General features: G+C 39.3%; 1 protein-coding gene across 1 annotated transcript in view; it reads left to right on the forward strand.

Annotated features, from left to right (window-relative positions):
* The window catches only part of LOC308311010 (uncharacterized protein), a gene marked incomplete at its 3' end in the record, with an annotated part of 31311 nt that extends 23438 nt beyond the window's left edge, over nucleotides 1-7873 (forward strand). The window contains exons 3-5 of the mRNA XM_080757505.1: nucleotides 6194-6307; nucleotides 7483-7596; nucleotides 7861-7873. Of these exons, the coding sequence (XP_080613631.1) occupies nucleotides 6194-6307; nucleotides 7483-7596; nucleotides 7861-7873 (241 nt within the window). The remainder of the gene's footprint in view (nucleotides 1-6193; nucleotides 6308-7482; nucleotides 7597-7860) is intronic.
* Nucleotides 7874-19979: the final 12106 nt, after the last annotated feature.

A 19979-nucleotide genomic window follows, 5' to 3' on the forward strand; every position in this document is an offset into this window, starting at 1 on the left:
GAGTCACTGATAGGGTCATCTGGGGTCACCGTTAGGGTCATCTGGGGTCACCGTTAGGGTCATCTGGGGTCACCGTTAGGGTCATCTGGGGTCGTTGACATGTAAAAGTAGCACAGTGGTTCTCAACCTGTGGGTCGAGACCCTCTTATTTTCTTAAGATTAGTTTTTGGCTTTTCTATTCTATTTATATTCTATAACAATCACATACCTCAAGGAAACACACACACACACACACACACACACACACACACACACAGTGTGATGTGCATTGGGTCCAGATGGTTCAAATGGAACCAAATGGACCGCGACGGGGCACGGCACCTCCGATAAACATCCACCCAATCCACTTCTCTCCACCTGAGTCGTGCCCTGAGAGACAAAGACTTTGAGAAGCTGTCCAGTGTTGTCCAGTGTGTCGCAGCGTGAGCTTGTAGATCGGCTATTTTGTGTAAAAACAGTGATTTCTAGTTTTTAACCTTTTAAACCTTTTTAAATAGTTTTCTAATAAATATGTCTGTACCTCTTTCTGTAAAGCGACTTTGGGTACCCAGAAGAGCGCTATATAAATCGTATATATTATTATTATTATTAAAAACTGTCATTACGACCGCATCAAGGCCCGCCAAATGTTTTATTCCAAAGACTGACTAAAACTAAAATAGAAATGTGCCCAAAACAACACTGTTGTCACAATGCTGTTATCTTATATAACTATATTTGTTGTTATATTTGAGTATGTGTTGTGAATGTGTTGATTAAAAACATATTTACATTTCATGCTGTTGAACGCCTTCTTTGACCCTCCTATGACCCTTCTTTGAGGGGCGCTAGTCCCTCCTATGAGCAGCTTTTCAGGGTGAGTCTGACCCTCCTATGAACAGCTGTTCAGGGTGAGTGTGACCCTCCTATGAACAGCTGTTCAGGGTGAGTGTGACCCTCCTATGAACAGCTGTTCAGGGTGAGTGTGACCCTCCTATGAACAGCTGTTCAGGGTGAGTGTGACCCTCCTATGAACAGCTGTTCAGGGTGAGTGTGACCCTCCTATGAACAGCTGTTCAGGGTGAGTGTGACCCTCCTATGAACAGCTGTTCAGGGTGAGTGTGACCAGAGAGCGCCCCTCACTTCACACGGGTGTGATTTGTCTTTTTCCTAACCCATTTTGGCCGGACGTCGAAATTTGAAAAATGTCTTCAAAATCCTGAAAACCCTTATGTTTCTGTGTGCTCAATATTTCATGTCAAGGACCCCAAAATAATATGTAATTGGCCACCGACCCCCCTCTGAAAATATGTTGTTCCAGGGACCCCTCAGAAGCAAAGACTTGAGTTAAAATGTTCACTCTGTAATAATATATATTCAAACATTTTCACGCTTTAAAAAAAATAGCAGATCTACAAGCTCATAGCGGTGCCGCGCTATGAGCTTGTATAGATCTGCTATTTTTCAATAGCTAAAGTATAACATAATGCTTAAAACAACAAAATAGTTTAATGAAAGATGTTCTACTTCCAGATGACTTCCATGTGTAACCATCATACCATGCGTTGTTACACTTTAAACTCCAGCTTCTCGCTCAAAGGTTTTCAACAACACTTTTCAGAGCAATGTTTGATTATAATAAACATAAACATTGTTCAGCTGTAAATGAACATTGCGTGTGTGTTTACGTCGTGGCTGTCATGTTGGAAACGGCAGTAAATCAAGCGGGCGCAGCTGGTGCTCCGAGGCTTTGATTAGGCATCGGTCTGTGTGTTACGGTTACGTAAGAACTTATTTCTTACGGTCCGTAAGAACTTAATCACACCCGTGTGAAGTGAGGGGCGCTAATATATTAAAGTAATCAAAACTCATGTTGATTATATAGGTGATGTAAAACAAACATTACATTCCCTTTATTGTTAATGGCATTTAATGTTTGTGTTTAGGGACAAGAATGACGTACTTTTTCCCTTCGTTGTCAAGGGTTAGGGTTAGTGGCGTTAGTACTAATGGCGTTTTTAATACAAACACTGAACTAAAAACAAACATTAAACCTGTATGTACTCACAAACAAATACTATAGCCGATCTACAAATCGGCTATTTTAAATATTTATTCAAATGTCTTTAATATTTATTTATATATATATATATATATATATATATATATATATATATATATATATATATATATATAGATGTTGTAGGAAACAGACACAAATGAGGCAGATTTAATGTCATTTTGGGAAAGACTGATTTAACCAGCACAATCATTACTCACTCTCTGGTTACAGTAAAAATCCTCAATGTTAATTGAAATCTAACTGTACAAATGTAACCGAAAGGGGTCCATTTGGTTATATTTGTGCACTCTGATGAATTAAATAAACACTGAGGATTTTACCGTGTTAATTGCTAGAAACGTATAATCCACATATACAGGAACCCTGGCATCCCAATTCACATCACAACAGGCGAACATCCAGCTAAAAACAGTCAATCTACACTACAGGGTCTCAGATATGTGTCTAAAAACAGTCAATCTACACTACAGGGTCTCAGATATGTGTCTAAAAACAGTCAATCTACACTACAGGGTCTCAGATATGTGTCTAAAAACAGTAAATCTTTTTTTTTAAAGTGAAATATCCCTTTAAAGTTTAAACAATCTGTGCTGTTTGTTGTCAGGCTTGGCTACAGGTTGCAACTGCAGGCTCTCTCCACATGAGGGCAGCATAGGGACGGCTGCTTTCTGTCAAGCCTCAACCTTCACAAACATTTCTCTGTGTCAAAACGCTGCTGTTTCCGAGCTGTCCCAAACAAACAGAACTATAGACTACATGCGTTCATTTGTAGTCTCCTACTGCGGAGAATGAGATATACAAGCTCACGTAGTTTCACTGTATAGTCGCCTACTGCGGAGAATGAGATATACAAGCTCACAACGTAGTTCCACATTGATTTATATCTTCATTATTGAGTCGCCCGGGCCATGTTGGAAAGCCAGGTGACGCGAGGCTATAGTAATTAGTAGTCGGTCGCCCACACACAGAGGCAGCACAGCAGTTTGATTTAGAAAGATACAGTTCTGTGTGAGACTGTCTGAGACACAACAATACAAAGGTAAGAAATAATAACATTAAGAAGCACCATTGATAATACAAAAGTATACACGAAATGATGCAAGCTCTCCTGCACTATATCAACAACACCATGGTTACACTACACTATACAGTCACGTTTACTTTCATTACGCCAGCTGGCGCATGTACATATGGGGCAGCAACAATGTCTTCTCTATTATTATGGTTCTGCTTCTCTATCCTGCTATACGCATGTCATTCTACTGATTCTAGGGCCGATCCCTACACCGCTATTTGCAACTCTAGATTTTTTTAAATAATGGGATTAATCTAGAGTTGCAATACGGTACCCTCCATTGACTCCCCATCTCATCCAATTGCGTTTGCGATCTGCTTGTCTTTAAACGACGTTAAACTCACCAACATTGCATCTGTAGGGCAAGCTTGAATTATCCTCTTTCAATCTGCCGAGCTTGTTTTTCATAAAAATTAGACATGTTATGAGATACTTTCTGTCAAGACATCCTCTGCAGGTGATTCTTTTTCTAAGTGTTGCAGTTTGGAAGCACTCGTTTTTGTTAACTGGTCGCGCCGCTGCCTCCTGCATTATGTGCTAATTCGAAACAGGTGTTACGCAGGGCCGTTCAGTGACATACGACGAGTGCTTCCAAACTCTTGCACAGAATGTCTTGACAGAAAGTATCTCATAACAACAATGTCTACGGTGCATTGTTATGAAAAACAAGTTCGGCAGATTGAAAGAGGATAATTCAAGCTTGCCCTACAGCTGTAATGTTGGTGAGTTTAACGTCGTTTAAGACGAGCAGGTCGCAAACGCAGAGTGGGGAGACAATGGAGGGTATTGCAACTCTAGATTCATGCCATTATTATAACAAATCTAGAGTTGCAAATTGCGGCTATAGGCCGATCCCTTTCTTTCTCTTGGCTTCATGGTTCTGGGTCTGGGGTCCAGATAGCTCTGGACCAGAGCTAGGGTCCAGACAGTCTACTCTTGTGGTTGTTGATCCATTCTGAGTTCTGAGGACGTGATGCATTGCCACCCAGGCAGGTCCATATACCCGTTTATTGATTAACTAGCCTATAATGTATGCAGTGCAGTGCATGTCATCTTGTTGGGTGATTGAGGAGGTTGTTGTTTGATTGATTTAAATATTTATTTACAGTTTGCAGAATTACAGTAGGCCTACATTTCAAGCACAACTCGATACAAAGACTGTTGTTTGTGATGGTCTTGGCCCTCTTGGGTCAGAATATGTGCAGCATGATGGTGCAATATGTGGATAATTTATGGATGTCGATTTCTGTAGTTTTCCATTTACAGTCTGTGCCAGTGGAGTAAAACCAAACCAGTAAAACAAATTACATAATTACTCAAATCCATCTACTGTCTACACTATACTTTTTTTTTTTTGTGAAAATGTACTGCTGGTTTTATGTCCTTCCAGGACCTCTAGTACTGCTGGTTTTATGTCCTTCCATCAATATTCCAATTGCTCAATTCAACAGACCCATTCAGGATTCTAAAAACGCCTTCTCAATCCTGACCTAAGTTTTAAGGCCCTCATTTATCAATCGAGTGTAAAATCTGCCACAGATTCGAGTGCAGGTTTCGTAGTACACCCACGTCGCCACGGCATTTATAAAGTGATCGCAAACAGCTGATCCTTCCTTAATTTCGTTCTGACGTTAATAAATGTGACGGCTGAAATCTATCTGGCACGCCCTATGAAATCAAGCCTCGCCCTCGTTTTTGCGACTGAACACATGAAATACGACCTGTGGGAACCATGGTTACAGGGGAAAAACGTTTCTCCCGTGCCTTGCTGCCCGCCTCACCCACCTCTCTCATACACACACACACACACACACACACACACACACACTTGTTAAATAAATAAAGAACGAACACCTGCATGAATTAAATAAAGTTGTAGGCCTACCCTGTCTGTTTCCCTCTCACCTCGCTTGCCTTGCTGTCATGTCCACGCACGTACCTGCATGACACGTACATCGACATCGCATCGCCATGAATGGAATTAGTTTGTAGGCTGGCCTATATACATTTTACCCATTCGTGCGCAGTGCACGGCAAAGGTGTGATACTGCGCACTGCTGTGATATTAAAGTCCTGTGGATGACTCAGTGATGCCTGCATGAGAGATAGGCTATCATGTCGTCAAGGCAGTCATAATCAACGTTTATGTAGTGATTTGATCATTGATGAACGAATCATAAACATATGGATGAAGGCTTGCCGCTTGCATGTGTGCTGGTATGTGTTGGCGACGCACGTCCCGTCCTCCCGACCCCCGAAAATGATCTCGCTTTTATCTGAACTGTCAAAACTGTCAAAACCTGTCTAAGCACTTATTTAAATGGTGAATGATTAAGCCCCTTACGCCTATAGCCTGCTAGTACTTACTACAAATAGGCAAGCTTGTCATTGTCACTTATAATAAAGGCGTGCAGTCCATTTATGCCTTTTTTTTATAATATCATAATCACATATGCCGCATCACCGCATGCGCTCCAAAATCACTTGCATAACAAGGCCAGTAAAGCACTGTTTGATTAAGCACAAACTAATACATTGTAAACATGTTATATTGTTTTTAATTGCGCGATTTTAATTACTTGTAAAGTTGGAAATCTCTCCCTTTTTTTTTTACATACACATACCGTTTTATATTAACATTTTAGGAGTGAAAATATATGTTTAGATGCCTGTGACAGCGTGTCAGCAGTTCAGACAATGCTGCTCCGCTTGTGTAAGACAGAAAAACAGCCAAGGAAAAAGCGTATGCCAGCTGCGGAGCATACGTGGATTTTGAACGTTGTCAAGTTCAATTTCAAGCTTTGCGGAAATGGTAAATTTCGTCGTGCACCCATATTTTGGCGTACGCACGGTTGATAAATGAGGGCCTAAGTGTTTAGAGAGGCACTTGTCTTTATCTCCTTGGGCAAATCATTCCATTGCACCGTTTGTACTACATGGAATACAAGCTACTGTTATGCTAATTAATGTCTGTTATTTACTTAGTATTATTTCAAGTAGTATTATTCACTGTCTCTGTTGTTTATGTATTGTTATTTCTGTCTGTATGATTCCAGAAGTGTCCACCACAGAGCAGAGTCTCCAACTCCCAGCCTTCTGTCTGTGAAGAGTGACTGGTCTAAAGGAAATCCTCCTGACTTCAGTAACGAACCTGGACCTCCTGATTCACAGTATGTCAACCCTCCTATAAATATATACAACACTATAACACTGTAACACTATAAAATTTACACTATAACACTATACAATATACACTAACATATTTTATAGTGCCGGTGAGAAGGCGGGCAGCTGTGTTCTGCACTAGCTGTAAACGCCTGAGTGACGCCTGGTCGATGCCAATATACAAAGAGTTGCAATAATCTATTCTTGATGAAATCAAAGCATGGATAACCATCTCCAGCTGTTTTTAGGGGGAGGTAGGATTTGACCGTGGCGATGATTGGAAGAAGAGAGTTTTAACGACGGAGCTGATTTGTTTATTAAGTTTAAAATCTTTATCAAAAATAAAACCAAGGACAGTGGCACAGTCGGTAGTGTTGTCGCCTCACAGCTTGAAGGTCCTGGGTTCGATTCCCGCTGTGGGCGCTGGGGGCGTGTTCTCTCCTCTGCGTCATCAGAGCCCATACCCGAGGCGGGGTTGGCGAAACGGCCTTTCTGTGTGGAGTTTGTATGTTCTCCCCGTTTCCCCTAGGGTAGGTACCCTCACATGTTCTCCCTGTGTCCCCTAGGGTAGGTACCCTCACATGTTCTCCCCGTGTCCCCTAGGGTAGGTACCCTCACATGTTCTCCCCGTGTCCCCTAGGGTAGGTACCCTCACATGTTCTCCCCGTGTCCCCTAGGGTAGGTACCCTCACATGTTCTCCCCGTGTCCCCTAGGGTAGGTATCCTCACATGTGCTCCCTGTGTCCCCTAGAGTAGGTACCCTCACATGTTCTCCCTGTGTCCCCTAGGGTAGGTACCCTCACATGTTCTTCCCGTGTCCCCTAGGGTAGGTACCCTCACATGTTCTCCTCGTGTCCCCTAGGGTAGGTACCCTCACAAAAACATGCAGTAATCCTGGTAGGAATGTGTTAAGGAGATAACTGTTACAATTGCTCAATTCAACAGACCCATTCAGGATTCTAAAAACGCCTTCTCAATCCTGACCTAAGTTTTAAGTGTTTAGAGAGGCACTTGTCTTTATCTCCTTGGGCAAATCATTCCATTGCACCGTTTGTACTACATGGAATACAAGCTACTGTTATGCTAATTAATGTCTGTTATTTACTTAGTATTATTTCTAGTAGTATTATTCACTGTCTCTGTTGTTTATGTATTGTTATTTCTGTCTGTATGATTCCAGAAGTGTCCACCACAGAGCAGAGTCTCCAACTCCCAGCCTTCTGTCTGTGAAGAGTGACTGGTCTAAAGGAAATCCTCCTGACTTCAGTAACGAACCTGGACCTCCTGATTCACAGTATGTCAACCCTCCTATAAATATATACAACACTATAACACTGTAACACTATACAATTTACACTATAACATATTTTATAGTGCCTGTGAGAAGGCGGGCAGCTGTGTTCTGCACTAGCTGTAAACGCCTGAGTGATGCCTGCTCGATGCCAATATACAAAGAGTTGCAATCAGTGAATTTGAGCAGTCTTGACTGTAAAAATAGAGAATTAGTATGTTCCAGATAGCTGACCTTATGAATGATTCTTATTGCTCTTTTCTGTAGAATGACTATATAGCGACTGAACTGAATTCTTATAGTTATTTCCATATAATGAAAATATGGCAATACTAATTTAATTGAACAGTAGAGAGTGTGAAGTGACTTGGGATCGAGAACCTGCTTTGCCTTATTTATGACTGCTATACTTCTAGCCACTTTGTACTTGACGTTAGTAATGTGTGGTTTCCAGCTAAGCCTGTCATCTATTGTCACGCCCAGAAATGTATTTCCATGAACCCGGTCAATATAATAATATAATAAATGTAATAAATGTATTTCCATGAAACCCGGTCAATAGCAATCCCATCAATATGTATATTATAATGTGCCTGTGTGTTAGTCCTGTGATTACCAAATAGTATAAACTTTGTCTTGCTCACATTCAAAGATAATTTTTTATTTACTTAATTCTTCATTGATGTCAACCTGCAGTTTATCCAGATTATCACCAGAGCAAAATACATTAGTGTCGTCTGCAGAAAGTACTATAGTGATCCATCCATGGACCTGCTCTCTGCTGCATTGAAGAGTCCAAACTGTCATCTGGAGATACTGAGGTCACATTATCATTTACATTAGTTCTGTTTTATTATTTATAGTTTGATTCTTAATAATAAGATTGTTAATAAAGTTGACATCATGGTATCCCACTGATTAGAATAATAATATGGTCAGAGTTTGTGTTGTCTAGTTCACACTCTCACATCACAATGCTACGGTACAGTAACTACAATATGTGATCCATCATGGCTGCTAGGGAATTATCATTATCAATGCTACGGTACAGTAACTACACACACACACACACACACACACACACACACACACACACACAGTTCCTATGTTGGAATATTAAGATTATGATGATTTACTTCACATTATCCCTGCCTTCTCTTTCCATCTCTTGGGGTCTTTACTCCAAAACTGTGATATTCAGTCCAGATATTTCATGTGTAATTACAGACTTGCTGGCTGTACCTTCACACAGACAGGATTTGAAGTTCTGCTCTCAGCTCTCAGCTCTAATCTTCTCCATCTGAAAGAATTGGACCTCAGTTTCATCTGCCTGCAGGAATCACAACTGCTCCAGCTCTCTGCGTTACTGAAGAGTCCACAGTGTGGACTGCAGATCCTGGGGTAAAGAATGTGTGTTCTCTCTGTGTGGATCTCTACTTGAACATCAACACAGCACTTTGTTAAATGTGTATTTCTCTGCAGGTTGTCAGCCTGTGGAGTCAGAGGAATACAGTAGATAGTGTCTATGTTCCATGGTTCTAGAGAGAGAGCATTTTGTTCCTCAATCTAATCCAAATCTGAGAGATACGTGTTAATCACATGACCACAGAGATATGGTACCAATGTGTGTGATGTTTGGACAGAGTCTGTGGGAGAATGATGACAAAATGTGTTTAGTAAATATTTGGTGGGACTAAATCAGGCCGATGTGAGACATTAAGCAGCAGGTTTTGACTTGATTCATTGTTGTTCTACTTCCTACAGTGTGAATCATGGAGGAGAACACTGGACTAAACCTCAACTCCTTACAACACGTGAGTCTGTCTGTCTGTCTGTCTGTTCCAGGGGGTCCTTAGGGGGTTCCAGGGGGTCCGTGGACGGTTCCAGGGGGTCCGTGGGGGGTTCCAGGGGTCTGTGGACGGTTCCAGGGGGTCTGTGGACGGTTCCAGGGGGTCTGTGGGGGGTTGCAGGGGGTCTGTGGGGGGTTGCAGGGGGTCTGTGGGGGGGTTGCAGGGGGTCTGTGGGGGGTTCCAGGGGGTCTGTGGAGGGTTCCAGGGGGTCTGTGGAGGGTTCCAGGGGGTCTGTGGAGGGTTCCAGGGGGTCTGTGGACGGTTCCAGGGGGTCCGTGGGGGGTTCCAGGGGGTCCGTGGAGGGTTCCAGGGGGTCTGTGGACGGTTCCAGGGGGTCCGTGGAGGGTTCCAGGGGGTCCGTGGAGGGTTCCAGGGGGTCCGTGGACGGTTCCAGGGGGTCCTTGGGGGGTTCCAGGGGTCCGTGGAGGGTTCCAGGGGGTCTGTGGAGGGTTCCAGGGGGTCCTTGGGGGGTTCCAGGGGGTCCGTGGGGGGTTCCAGGGGGTCCTTGGGGGGTTCCAGGGGTCCGTGGAGGGTTCCAGGGGGTCTGTGGAGGGTTCCAGGGGGTCTGTGGGGGGTTCCAGGGGGTCCTTGGAGGGTTCCAGGGGGTCCTTGGAGGGTTCCAGGGGTCTGTGGAGGGTTCCAGGGGGTCCTTGAGGGGGTTCCAGGGGGTCCGTGGGTCGTGGGTCGTTCTTCGATTTAAAAAAAATAGCAGACCTACAAGCTCATAGCCGTTTTTCATCATTTTTGAGGATTTGAAAAAAATGAAAAAAACGATGGGTTATAGCCCATGTTTTTTGAAATTTTGAAAAAAAAAGTTAGCCTCGTTTCTCATCATTTTGGACCGTGGGCTATAGCCCATATCGTACGGCATACTATAGCACGCCGTTTTTCATCATTTTTGAGGATTTGAAGAAAATTCAAAATTTCAAAAAACATGGGTTATAGCCCATCGTTTTTTGAATTTTTGAAAAAAAAGTTAGCCTCGTTTCTCATCATTTTGGACCGTGGGCTATAGCCCCTACCGTACGGCATACTATAGCACGCCGTTTTTCATCATTTTTGAGGATTTGAAGAAAATTCAAAATGTAAAAAAACATGGGTTATAGCCCATCGTTTTTTGAATTTTTGAAAAAAATGTTATCCTCATTTTTCATAATTTTTGAACATGGGCTATAGCCCGTACCGTACGGCATACTATAGCACGCCGTTTTTCATAATTTTTGAGGATTTGAAGAAAATTCAAAATTTAAAAAAACATGGGTTATAGCCCATCGTTTTTTTTATTTTTGAAAAAAATGTTATCCTCATTTTTCATCATTTTTGAACATGGGCTATAGCCCCTACCGTACGGCATACTATAGCACGCCGTTTTTCATCATTTTTGAGGATTTGAAGAAAATTCAAAATTTCAAAAAACATGGGTTATAGCCCATCGTTTTTTTAATTTTTGAAAAAAATGTTATCCTCATTTTTCATCATTTTTGAACATGGCCTATAGCCCCTACCGTACGGCATACTATAGCACGCCGTTTTTCATCATTTTTGAGGATTTGAAGAAAATTCAAAATTTCAAAAAACATGGGTTATAGCCCATCGTTTTTTGAATTTTTGAAAAAAAAGTTAGCCTCGTTTCTCATCATTTTGGACCGTGGGCTATAGCCCCTACCGTACGGCATACTATAGCACGCCGTTTTTCATCATTTTTGAGGATTTGAAGAAAATTCAAAATGTAAAAAAACATGGGTTATAGCCCATCGTTTTTTGAATTTTTGAAAAAAATGTTATCCTCATTTTTCATAATTTTTGAACATGGGCTATAGCCCGTACCGTACGGCATACTATAGCACGCCGTTTTTCATAATTTTTGAGGATTTGAAGAAAATTCAAAATTTCAAAAAACATGGGTTATAGCCCATCGTTTTTTTTATTTTTGAAAAAAATGTTATCCTCATTTTACATCATTTTTGAACATGGGCTATAGCCCCTACCGTACGGCATACTATAGCACGCCGTTTTTCATCATTTTTGAGGATTTGAAGAAAATTCAAAATTTCAAAAAACATGGGTTATAGCCCATCGTTTTTTTAATTTTTGAAAAAAATGTTATCCTCATTTTTCATCATTTTTGAACATGGCCTATAGCCCCTACCGTACGGCATACTATAGCACGCCGTTTTTCATCATTTTTGAGGATTTGAAGAAAATTCAATATTTCAAAAAACATGGGTTATAGCCCATAGTTTTTTTAATTTTTGAAAAAATTGTTATCCTCATTTTTCATCATTTTTGAACATGGGCTATAGCCCCTACCGTACGGCATACTATAGCACGCCGTTTTTCATCATTTTTGAGGATTTGAAGAAAATTCAAAATTTCTAAAAACATGGGTTATAGCCCATCGTTTTTTGAATTTTTGAAAAAAATGTTATCCTCATTTTTCATCATTTTTGAACATGGGCTATAGCCCGTACCGTACGGCATACTATAGCACGCCGTTTTTCATAATTTTTGAGGATTTGAAGAAAATTCAAAATTTCAAAAAACATGGGTTATAGCCCATCGTTTTTTTTATTTTTGAAAAAAATGTTATCCTCATTTTTCATCATTTTTGAACATGGGCTATAGCCCCTACCGTACGGCATACTATAGCACGCCGTTTTTCATCATTTTTGAGGATTTGAAGAAAATTCAAAATTTCAAAAAACATGGGTTATAGCCCATCGTTTTTTGAATTTTTGAAAAAAAATTATCCTCATTTTTCATCATTTTTGAACATGGGCTATAGCCCCTACCGTACGGCATACTATAGCATGCCGTTTTTCATCATTTTTGAGGATTTGAAGAAAATTCAAAATTTCAAAAAACATGGGTTATAGCCCATCGTTTTTTTAATTTTTGAAAAAAATGTTATCCTCATTTTTCATCATTTTTGAACATGGGCTATAGCCCCTACCGTACGGCATACTATAGCATGCCGTTTTTCATCATTTTTGAGGATTTGAAGAAAATTCAAAATTTCAAAAAACATGGGTTATAGCCCATCGTTTTTTGAATTTTTGAAAAAAATGTTATCCTCATTTTTCATCATTTTTGAACATGGGCTATAGCCCCTACCGTACGGCATACTATAGCACGCCGTTTTTCATCATTTTTGAGGATTTGAAGAAAATTCAAAATTTCAAAAAACATGGGTTATAGCCCATCGTTTTTTGAATTTTTGAAAAAAAAATTATCCTCATTTTTCATCATTTTTGAACATGGGCTATAGCCCCTACCGTACGGCATACTATAGCATGCCGTTTTTCATCATTTTTGAGGATTTGAAGAAAATTCAAAATTTCAAAAAACATGGGTTATAGCCCATCGTTTTTTTTATTTTTGAAAAAAATGTTATCCTCATTTTTCATCATTTTTGAACATGGGCTATAGCCCCTACCGTACGGCATACTATAGCACGCCGTTTTTCATCATTTTTGAGGATTTGAAGAAAATTCAAAATTTCAAAAAACATGGGTTATAGCCCATCGTTTTTTGAATTTTTGAAAAAAAAATTATCCTCATTTTTCATCATTTTTGAACATGGGCTATAGCCCCTACCGTACGGCATACTATAGCATGCCGTTTTTCATCATTTTTGAGGATTTGAAGAAAATTCAAAATTTCAAAAAACATGGGTTATAGCCCATCGTTTTTTTAATTTTTGAAAAAAATGTTATCCTCATTTTTCATCATTTTTGAACATGGGCTATAGCCCCTACCGTACGGCATACTATAGCATGCCGTTTTTCATCATTTTTGAGGATTTGAAGAAAATTCAAAATTTCAAAAAACATGGGTTATAGCCCATCGTTTTTTGAATTTTTGAAAAAAATGTTATCCTCATTTTTCATCATTTTTGAACATGGGCTATAGCCCCTACCGTACGGCATACTATAGCACGCCGTTTTTCATCATTTTTGAGGATTTGAAGAAAATTCAAAATTTCAAAAAACATGGGTTATAGCCCATCGTTTTTTGAATTTTTGAAAAAAAAATTATCCTCATTTTTCATCATTTTTGAACATGGGCTATAGCCCCTACCGTACGGCATACTATAGCATGCCGTTTTTCATCATTTTTGAGGATTTGAAGAAAATTCAAAATTTCAAAAAACATGGGTTATAGCCCATCGTTTTTTTAATTTTTGAAAAAAATGTTATCCTCATTTTTCATCATTTTTGAACATGGGCTATAGCCCCTACCGTACGGCATACTATAGCATGCCGTTTTTCATCATTTTTGAGGATTTGAAGAAAATTCAAAATTTCAAAAAACATGGGTTATAGCCCATCGTTTTTTGAATTTTTGAAAAAAATGTTATCCTCATTTTTCATCATTTTTGAACATGGGCTATAGCCCCTACCGTACGGCATACTATAGCACGCCGTTTTTCATCATTTTTGAGGATTTGAAGAAAATTCAAAATTTCAAAAAACATGGGTTATAGCCCATCGTTTTTTGAATTTTTGAAAAAAATGTTATCCTCATTTTTCATCATTTTTGAACATGGGCTATAGCCCCTACCGTACGGCATACTATAGCACGCCGTTTTTCATCATTTTTGAGGATTTGAAGAAAATTCAAAATTTCAAAAAACATGGGTTATAGCCCATCGTTTTTTGAATTTTTGAAAAAAATGTTATCCTCATTTTTCATCATTTTTGAACATGGGCTATAGCCCCTACCGTACGGCATACTATAGCACGCCGTTTTTCATCATTTTTGAGGATTTGAAGAAAATTCAAAATTTCAAAAAACATGGGTTATAGCCCATCGTTTTTTGAATTTTTGAAAAAAATATCCTCATTTTTCATCATTTTTGAACATGGGCTATAGCCCTACCGTACGGCATACTATAGCACGCCGTTTTTCATCATTTTTGAGGATTTGAAGAAAATTCAAAATTTCAAAAAACATGGGTTATAGCCCACCGTTTTTTAAATAAAAAAAAAAAAATGTTATCCTCATTTTTCATTTTTGAACATGGGCTATAGCCCGTACCGTACGGCATACTATAGCACGCCGTTTTTCATCATTTTTGAGGATTTGAAGAAAATTCAAAATTTCAAAAAACATGGGTTATAGCCCATCGTTTTTTTTATTTTTGAAAAAAATGTTATCCTCATTTTTCATCATTTTTGAACATGGGCTATAGCCCCTACCGTACGGCATACTATAGCACGCCGTTTTTCATCATTTTTGAAGAAAATTCAAAATTTCAAAAAACATGGGTTATAGCCCATCGTTTTTTAAATTTAAAAAAAAAATGTTATCCTCATTTTTCATCATTTTTGAACATGGGCTATAGCCCGTAATAAATCCCCGTTCATTTTCCCCATAGACTTTTCAGAAAGTATTTATTTAAAGATGTTTATGCCGCGGACAAAGACAACCCTTGTCGTGAAAAATCATGACAACAAACTTTTTCGGGCCAAACAAATAATTAGAAAGTAGAAAAAAACGGTTTGTAATTATTTGTTTGGTCCAAAATATTGAAAAAGGTGAAAATCGCAGAAAAGCAAGAAGCTATATTCCATGGTGTCGGAGGGCATACTATAGTATGTCGTTTTTCACGATTTCGGAGGATTTGAAAAATAGGTGAAAATCGCAGATCCCATTGACTCATTCAATCCCTTAGATTACCCTGTGGCTACTACAACTCCTGATTAAACCCTTTAGAATCTAAAGGGTTTAATCAGGAGTTGTGAATTATAGGTGGCTCCCAGAGGTCCTTGATCCCCATGGGTGGTCATTGAAGCGTGCACACACAAATGCACATATGCACCTACACATGCACATATGCACCTACACACGCACATGCACACCTGGACCTGTAAATTAAGAACACAAAAACTAAGGCACTGGTGTCGGACTTCTGGTTTACCGGAACGGGGTTCAACTCCCTGCAGTGCCCTGTTCAATGTGTTGTATTTCAGCAATTCAGTGTTGCGGAGGATGAGAAATTGGAAATTGCGGAATTGCGGAAATTGCGGAAATTGCGGAAATTGTAATTGCGGAAATTGCGGAATTGCGGAAATGCTGGATAACTTTTTTTTTTAAAATTGCGGAATTGCGGAAAATATGGGAATTGCGGAAAATTCGGAAATTGCGGAAATTGCGGAAATGGTAATTGCGGAAATTGCGGAAATGGTAATAACTTTTTTTTTCAAAATTGCGGAATTGCGGAAATTGCGGAAATGGAAATTGCGGAAATTGCGGAAATTGCAGAAAACGAAATTGCGGAATTGCGGAAATTGCGGAATTGCGGAAAACGAAATTGCGGAATTGCGGAAATTGCGGAATTGCGGAAAACGAAATTGCGGAATTGCGGAAATTGCGGAATTGCGGAAAACGATATTGCGGAATTGCGGAAATTGCGGAATTGCGGAAAACGAAATTGCGCAATTTCCGCAATTCCGCAATTTCCCCAATTCCGCAATATCGTTTTCCGCAATTCCGCAATTTCCGCAATTCCGCAATTTCGTTTTCCGCAATTCCGCAATTTCGTTTTCCGCAATTCCGCAATTCCGCAATTTCGTTTTCCGCAATTCCGCAATTTCCGCAATTCCGCAATTTCGTTTTCCGCAATTTCCGCAATTTCCATTTCCGCAATTTCCGCAATTTCCGCAATTCCGCAATTACCATTTCCGCAATTTCCGCAATTCCGCAATTTTGAAAAAAAAAGTTATTACCATTTCCGCAATTTCCGCAATTACCATTTCCGCAATTTCCGCAATTTCCGAATTTTCCGCAATTCCTATATTTTCCGCAATTCCGCAATTTTGAAAAAAAAAGTTATCCAGCATTTCCGCAATTCCGCAATTTCCGCAATTACCATTTCCGCAATTTCCGCAATTTCCGCAATTCCGCAATTTCCAATTTCTCATCCTCCGCAACACTGAATTTTTCCCGTAAATACAACACATTGAACAGGGCACTGCAGGGAGTTGAACCCCGTTCCGGTAAACCAGAAGTCCGACACCAGTGCCTTAGTTTTTGTGTTGTTAATTTACAGGTCCAGGTGTGCATACGCATGTGCGCATGTGCGTGTGTAGGTGCATATGTGCATGTGTAGGTGCATATGTGCATTTGTGTGTGCACGCTTCAATGACCACTGTTGGACCCCATGGGGATCAAGGACCTCTGGGAGCCACCCATAATTCACAACTCCTGATTAAACCCTTTAGATTCTGAAGGGTTTAATCAGGAGTTGTAGTAGCCACAGGGTAATCTAAGCGGTGGATATTGCTCTTGTCTTCATGTCTTTATGTATGTAAATTGTCTTGTTTGTGTTATATCAAATGCGTGTATGTGTTCTGCATACTTGGCTGCTGTGTTGCAAGATACATTTCAGTGTGAACTGACAATCAATTACTATATCATATATATCATATCGTCACCTTATTAAACTAATGGCCTAAGTCATTTTTTGCCAATTATTTTGGCCTAAATCACCACCTGGTGATGCTGGCCACCTCTGGTAAAATCGCCCAAGCCCTAATGTAAAAGGCCTTCCTGTTACACCCTATTAAAACAATGGCCTATGTCAAGAGGGAGACTTAGGCCATATTATTTTGCCTAAGTCATAATAAGATGTGCCATTTTAACACACCTTTCAAAATGGGAGTGAATGGGATTGAATGAGTGAATGGGATCTGCGATTTAACCTATTTTATTATTATAGCGTGCCGCTCAATGACCTCTGAGACCATGCATGGACTAATGAACCATGTAAATACAACACATAAAGCAGGGCACTGCAGGGAGTTGAACCCCGTTCCGGTAAACCAGAAGTACGACACCAGTGCCTTAGTTTTTGTGTTTTTTTTCATTTACAGGTCCTTTCGTTGAAATGTAAATTTGACATTTGAACAGTGTGTGTGTGTGTGTGTGTGTGCACGCTTCTATAACCAGTGTTGGACCTGTAAGGGTCCATTTGGTTACATGTGTTACACTCTCAGACTTAGACATGGACCAAATGGTCCATTTGGTTACAGTAGACCTGTACGTGCCCGTCGGCCACCATATATACTCTCAGAGTTACAGACCTGTAATGTGTTACACTCTCAGAGTTACATTTGGTTAGCGTGTGCATGCCCCTGTGCGTGTGTGTGTTCCAGAATTCCTCGGAAATACTACGAATTTTTTTCGCAACACCGCAATTCCTCCGCAATACTCCACAATTTTTCCGCAATACTCCGCAATACATGGGCTATAACCCATGTTTTTTGAAATTTTGAATTTTCTTCAAATCCTCAAAAATGATGAACAACGGCGTGCTATAGTATGCCGTACTGTAGGGGCTATAGCCCATGTTCAAAAATGATGAAAAACGGCGTGCTATAGTATGCCGTACGGTAGGGGCTATAGCCCATGTTCAAAAATGATGAAAAATGAGGATAACATTTTTTTCAAAAATTCAAAAAACGATGGGCTATAACCCATGTTTTTTGAAATTTTCTTCAAATCCTCAAAAATGATGAAAAACTGCGTGCTATAGTATGCCGTACGGTAGGGGCTATAGCCCATGTTCAAAAATGATGAAAAATGAGGATAACTTTTTTTCAAAAATTCAAAAAACGATGGGCTATAACCCATGTTTTTTGAAATTTTGAATTTTCTTCAAATCCTCAAAAATGATGAAAAACGGCGTGCTATAGTATGCCGTACGGTAGGGGCTATAGCCCATGTTCAAAAATGATGAAAAATGAGGATAACATTTTTTTCAAAAATTCAAAAAACGATGGGCTATAACCCATGTTTTTTGAAATTTTTAATTTTCTTAAAATCCTCAAAAATGATGAAAAACGGCGTGCTATAGTATGCCGTACGGTAGGGGCTATAGCCCATGTTCAAAAATGATGAAAAATGAGGATAACATTTTTTTCAAAAATTCAAAAAACGATGGGCTATAACCCATGTTTTTTGAAATTTTGAATTTTCTTCAAATCCTCAAAAATGATGAAAAACGGCGTGCTATAGTATGCCGTACGGTAGGGGCTATAGCCCATGTTCAAAAATGATGAAAAATGAGGATAACATTTTTTTCAAAAATTCAAAAAACGATGGGCTATAACCCATGTTTTTTGAAATTTTCTTCAAATCCTCAAAAATGATGAAAAACGGCGTGCTATAGTATGCCGTACGGTAGGGGCTATAGCCCATGTTCAAAAATGATGAAAAATGGCGTGCTATAGTATGCCGTACGGTAGGGGCTATAGCCCATGTTCAAAAATGTTGAAAAATGAGGATATTTTTTTTTCAAAAATTCAAAAAACGATAGGCTATAACCCATGTTTTTTGAAATTTTGAATTTTCTTCAAATCCTCAAAAATGATGAAAAACGGCGTGCTATAGTATGCCGTACGGTAGGGGCTATAGCCCATGTTCAAAAATGATGAAAAATGAGGATAACATTTTTTTCAAAAATTCAAAAAACGATGGGCTATAACCCATGTTTTTTGAAATTTTGAATTTTCTTCAAATCCTCAAAAATGATGAAAAACGGCGTGCTATAGTATGCCGTACGGTAGGGGCTATAGCCCATGTTCAAAAATGATGAAAAATGAGGATAACATTTTTTTCAAAAATTCAAAAAACGATGGGCTATAACCCATGTTTTTTGAAATTTTCTTCAAATCCTCAAAAATGATGAAAAACGGCGTGCTATAGTATGCCGTACGGTAGGGGCTATAGCCCATGTTCAAAAATGATGAAAAATGGCGTGCTATAGTATGCCGTACGGTAGGGGCTATAGCCCATGTTCAAAAATGTTGAAAAATGAGGATATTTTTTTTTCAAAAATTCAAAAAACGATAGGCTATAACCCATGTTTTTTGAAATTTTGAATTTTCTTCAAATCCTCAAAAATGATGAAAAACGGCGTGCTATAGTATGCCGTACGGTAGGGGCTATAGCCCATGTTCAAAAATGATGAAAAATGAGGATAACATTTTTTTCAAAAATTCAAAAAACGATGGGCTATAACCCATGTTTTTTGAAATTTTGAATTTTCCTCAAAAATGATGAAAAACGGCGTGCTATAGTATGCCGTACGGTAGGGGCTATAGCCCATGTTCAAAAATGATGAAAAATGAGGATATTTTTTTTTCAAAAATTCAAAAAACGATAGGCTATAACCCATGTTTTTTGAAATTTTGAATTTTCTTCAAATCCTCAAAAATGATGAAAAACGGCGTGCTATAGTATGCCGTACGGTAGGGGCTATAGCCCATGTTCAAAAATGATGAAAAATGAGGATAACATTTTTTTCAAAAATTCAAAAAACGATGGGCTATAACCCATGTTTTTTGAAATTTTGAATTTTCTTCAAATCCTCAAAAATGATGAAAAACGGCGTGCTATAGTATGCCGTACGGTAGGGGCTATAGCCCATGTTCAAAAATGATGAAAAATGAGGATAACATTTTTTTCAAAAATTCAAAAAACGATGGGCTATAACCCATGTTTTTTGAAATTTTGAATTTTCTTCAAATC

The sequence above is a fragment of the Protomyctophum bolini genome (assembly GCF_963924005.1).
Source record: "Protomyctophum bolini genome assembly, chromosome: 23".
Classification (NCBI taxonomy): Eukaryota; Metazoa; Chordata; class Actinopteri; order Myctophiformes; family Myctophidae; genus Protomyctophum; species Protomyctophum bolini.